This window comes from Manihot esculenta, chromosome 12, assembly GCF_001659605.2.
Source record: "Manihot esculenta cultivar AM560-2 chromosome 12, M.esculenta_v8, whole genome shotgun sequence".
Classification (NCBI taxonomy): Eukaryota; Viridiplantae; Streptophyta; class Magnoliopsida; order Malpighiales; family Euphorbiaceae; genus Manihot; species Manihot esculenta.
The window spans coordinates 19,836,273-19,841,875 of NC_035172.2; the positions used below are offsets into that span (position 1 = coordinate 19,836,273).

Sequence of the window (5,603 nt, forward strand, 5' to 3'; positions counted from 1 at the left end):
AACCAGGATTTTAAGTTTAATGAGTTGAATAAAGTTCTCAAGGACTATTTTTTTAGACTATTTTTAACAGAGTAACTTGTTAAAGAATGGCATGTGTTTGTGTTGCTTTCATATTAAATAAATGATGCAGGACAAGGCAAGGACTCCAAGTGAAGCATGGCTGGACAATGAATTTTTACCCACAGCAGCTCTCTACGGCATCCAACTTCACTGTTTTTTGGCCTGAAATTAATATCCTCCAAGCTCTATCAACTAAGTCACATTGAGGATCTTGAATTATCAATGACTTCGGTGAGGCCATCATCAATTTTCCTGCATGATTTGTCCAATGCAAACAAAGCCATTTCCGAGGAGTTTCAGCTATGGATGATTCCAAATAGTGCTGTTGAAGAAGCGTTGGAGATTGAAGGTTCAGGCCATATGCCTATGGTCTGTTAACCTAATCAATTGTACCATTGTCTTAGTGAGATTGCCCAAAAATATGCTTAACTAAAGTTGTTATATTATATTTAAAACTTAATTATCATAAGATCTTTTGAAAGTTCTCCTTTCAGAATAAAAACGTGTTGGTTGGTTAGTGTATTAATTACTTTGGACAGATTTTATCACGGGGATGATTGATTTATTGATTGATTGCCTTTGATATTTTTAATATTTTATATATATATGTATATAGCATTTTCTATTTTTTTTTTTTCATATTTATCATTTTAGGATTAATTGTTATAGTGTAATGTGACTACTCGATATGGTTCGGTTCGATTTAACCAAACTGAATAAATTAAAAATTAAAATTTTAGTACTTATAAAAATCAAATTGAATCGATTTTAAGTAAAAATCGATTTGAATCAAATTATTATGATTTAGTTCAATTCGATTAGATCGGTTGTTTTTTTTTTTTAATTTTTAATATTCTAAAATTTAATTAAAATATTTCAACCTTAGTTATTGTTTAATTCTTTATATTATCAAAAGTAATATATTATTATCACCGATTTAAAAAAAATATAAAATTTATTAATTACGGTACTTAAGTTAAATATAAATTATTACTTTAATTTTGATTAAAATACTATTCAAATTTAAGAAATAAATAAAATTACACTAAACTAAATTAATTTACTCATATACTTTTCTAGATTGAATTTCACTAATAATATTTTACACCCATTGATTAAATTTTTTGGATTCGTCCTTGAATACAATGAATTTCTAATTTATTGTTAGTTCTAAATTAAACATATAAGATAATAATTCTAATTACTTTAAGTCCATTTTTATAATAGTGTATGATCTTTAATATATAACTAATTAGATTTCGTCAGTAAATTTAATCAATAACGTTTGACTAACGAAACAATATAACAAGAGGCTAAAAGATGAAAACTCTTATTGAAAATTTTGAAATATTAAAAACTATCTCAAAACAGTCAAGAAAAAACTACTTATAATAGAAAATTCTAACATGAAAAATTATAAAAAAATCTAAAAACATAATCAAAATGCAAAATTAACCTTTTAAATGGTAAAATTTTCGTTACAAATTTTGTGATAGGCCTGTGGCTCTTGTCACACTTTTGAAAATCGTGCGTCTTGAAATTCTCTTTTTCAAAAGCTATCATGGGTTTCTATTGGACGTCGACAGCAAAAATTAGGTCCGATACAAATCTATCATAAAATTTAAGACTAATTGCTCTATTTCAAAAAATTAGATGCAAATTAGAATCAAAGGAAAATTGAATTGTTTTCAATTTTTTCCTTATTTTTATCGATTCTTTTGACGCCTTGAAGAAAACCTTTTTTTAAAGGAAAAAAATTATATACTAAAACCTTTGTTGAAAAATTGGAAATTAGATGATCCACAATATTTCGATGGAAATTTTTTTTTTTGAATTTTTATTAAAGTTTAAATAAATTTTAATATAATAAAATATTATTTTTAATAATAAAGTATTATTTTTCTAACTTTAAATATTAAAATTATTTATTATTTTTTATTTTAATTGGAATATTAATTTAATATTTAAAATTATAAAGATAATACTTTCTTATTAAAAAGATAATACTTATAAAGTGAAAACTTATTTGAAGTTAAAAGTAAAATTTACACCTTCATTTAGTTAAAAAAGCAATTGAATTTATTTAGCTTTTTTTTTTTTATAGAATTTCACGTAGTTGATTTAGACTTATACCAAATTAGTATAAATACAGTTAGCGTTTAATTTCAAATTTGCTCTTAGCGACTTTTATCTTTAACTTTTTATTTTATCTTTTAATTATAACATATTTAATATCGTATCCATATATTTTAATCAACTAATTAAAATACTCTTATATTATTAGAATTATATTAAAATATCATTACACTTTGATTCCATTAATGGAAGAGAACAACCGTTAGTTTTTGTTCTCTTTGCTATTAATTTTTAAATCAAACTTAATATTTATTTAATACTGAAATTACCCTCAGTAGAACAAATAAACTTCACCTCTCTCTTCTCTCTCATCTTCTTTATATTTTCTATCCCTTTCTCCGTCGAAGTCCTTCCTCTACTGAATCGTGTTGGCCCACATTTGCTTTGCTTTCTCAATATCAAACTTTCTTGCTTTTTAAGAACATGAAAGAGATTTCTCAATGTCAAACTTTCTTGCTTTTAAGAACATGAAAGGAGGACTATTTTTTTGACTATTTTTAACAGAGTAACTTGTTAACAAATGGCATGTGCTTGTGTTGCTTTCATATTAAATAAATGATGCAGGACAAGGCAAGGACTCCAAGTGAAGCATGGCTAGACAATGAATTTTTACCCTACAGCAGCTCTCTACGGCATCCAACTTCACTGTTTTTTGGCCTAAAATTAATATCCTCCAAGCTGTATCAACTAAGTCACATTGAGGATCTTGAATTATCAATGACTTCGGTGGGGCCATCATCAATTTTCCTGCACGATTTGTCCAATGCAAACAAAGCCATTTTCGAGGAGTTTCAGCTACGGATGATTCCAAATAGTGCTGTTGAAAAAGCGTTGGAGATTGAAGGTTCAGATCATATGCTATGATCTGTTAACCTAATCAATTGTGCCATTGTCTTAGTGAGATTGCTCAAAAATATGCTTAATTAAAGTTGTTATATTATATTTAAAACTTAATTATCATAAGATATTGTGAAGTATGTTGTGAAAGTTTTCCTTTCAGAATAAAAACGTGTTGGTTGGTTAGTGTATTAATTATTTTGGATAGATTTTATCACGGGGATGATTGATTGATTGCCTTTGATATTTTTAATAGTTTTTATATATATGTATATAGCACTTTCTATTTTTTTTTTCATATTTATCATTTTAGAATTAATTGTTGTAGTAATAATTAGGAGTGAGTATTAGATACGGTTCGGTTCAGTTTACAAATCAAATCGAATTGAATAAATTAAAAATCAAAATTTTAGTATTTATAAAAATCAAATTGAATCGATTTTAATTAGAAATCGATTTGAATCGAACCATTATGATTCGATTCAATTCAATTCGGTTAGATCAATTGATACTTTCATTTTTTACATTTTATTTTTAATATTTTAAAATTTAATTAAATTATTTCAATCTTAATTATGATTTAATCTGTAACGATCCGAAAATCGGACCGCCACCGGCGCTAGGATTCAGGTCGACTTAAGGTCGCCGAAACCCATAGCAAGCCTGCTATACTCCCTGTGTACCTATAAAATTCCATACATGATCATACATTTTCTGTGAAAATAAAAACTTTTCTCTGAACCAAGGCTCAACCTGTGCATGCACGATCTCTGTATTACAAAACCCCTGACTAGAGCTTGCTCTAGATGGGTTAAACTCATACCTGTTAAGCCTGGTTTTCACATGCTTATAAAACATTTATATAAACAGATCAAGTACATAAAAGATTTACAGTACAACTAAGTCAAGCACAATTCTAACTCTATATACAACTATTACATCTCTTTAATGTTACATGTCCACACTATACTATTACAGAACTCTTTTCTCTTCCTGTACTCTACTGAACTTCCCCTGTACACTGATCCTGTAAGACTGGGGTTAAGGGAGTGGGATGAGCTACTATAGCCCAGTGAGTAGAACAATAACATAGGTTATTAAACATGCTCTTATGGAATGCATCACAACACAAGTAAATCACATCATCTCGGGTGATTATGTCCCCAATAGTCCCGACATCCTATCCTCATGCCAGGGCGTAGAATGGGCACCTGGTCTTCCTGTACACAACATATGATACTTACCATATACCGTGCCAGGGCGTAGACTGGGCACCTGGTCTTTCTACCGTGCCAGGGCGTAGAATGGGCACCTGGTCTTACTCAGAGACTATTGGATCATCCACTTTCACCCACACAACACAATGATAGAATGCAATGCTACATATTCGTGATTTCTAATGCAATCAACCTATTGCATAATCATGGTGCATGAAACATGCTAAAAGCATTTGATTTCTCAATTAAAAGAATTAAGTTTAGTTCCACTCACCTCTGGCTATCTCTGAACTGACTCTGCAAACTCTGAAGCAGTACTCACTGCTGCTCTCTTTGGTTCCTCTAGTCTGTGCCTACACAGATGGACTCAAATGAGGGACCAAACTAGCTCAAGAACAACTCTATAAAACTCCCCAAGAATTCCCTTAGACACCCTAAAACAATCATGCAAAACATGCAAAGGAAGGCTGGACAGGGCACTTTCGGCGGCAGGTTCGGCGGCCGAAAGTCCTCTCCAGAGCCGAAACTCATGCACTTTCGGCGGCCGAATCTGTACTTTCGGCAGCCGAACCCTTTCGGGGGCAAGGTTCGGGGGCTGAAAGGCACTCCAGAGATGAAAGTCCATAACCTTCGGCGGCCGAAACCCCTTCCAGAGCCGAAAGTTCAAACTTTCGGAGGCAAGCATAGACAAGCTTAGGCAGCCGAAGCCACCTCCTCAGCACGTTCGGCGGCCGAACCTTCCTTCGGCCTCCGAAGCTGGGTTCTTCAGTCGGGCAGAACCATGCTCTGCCTCCTGCCAAACCCTTCCAATCACACCCAAACTCAAAAACCACAATTTCTCAACACACATATACCCAAGTATATGCACAAAAGGGTCCAAAACTACCTTAAACCCCAACAAACAACACAACACAACATCTAAACATGCTTTTATCCAAAAAAAACACCAAAAACACTCTACTTAACCTAATCATGCAACTCTACCTATAAACTCCATAAAACCTTCATAAATCATGAAAAGAAGCTCAGGATCTTCACTTACCTCTTGAAAACAAGAAGATGAACGATCCCAACGTGGAGATATGGAGCAACTCTCCTTCAAACTCTCCAAACTTCAAAACTTGTGTTTTTAGCTCAAAACCTTCAAAATAACATTAAAATCAATCAAAACTTTGCAAGATTTGATGAAAACATGAAGCATACCCAAGGAAAGCATGGTCTCACCTCTGTTTGTGAAAGGAAAATCAAATCTTATCCTTTAACCGACTGAGGGCCTTTTATAGGTGGCTGGCCAGACCACCTTCGGCGGCCTAACGTGAAACCAAAAGCCATGCATGTTCGGCGGCTGAACAT

General features: G+C 32.0%; 1 protein-coding gene across 1 annotated transcript; it reads left to right on the top strand.

Annotated features, from left to right (window-relative positions):
* Window positions 1–282: 282 nt before the first annotated feature.
* LOC110627576 (salicylic acid-binding protein 2-like) lies at window positions 283–3,060 on the top strand. The gene is made up of 2 exons (XM_021773924.1): window positions 283–429; window positions 2,761–3,060. The coding sequence occupies exons 1-2, from the start codon at window positions 283–285 to the stop codon at window positions 3,058–3,060; spliced, it is 447 nt and encodes a 148-aa protein (XP_021629616.1).
* Window positions 3,061–5,603: the final 2,543 nt, after the last annotated feature.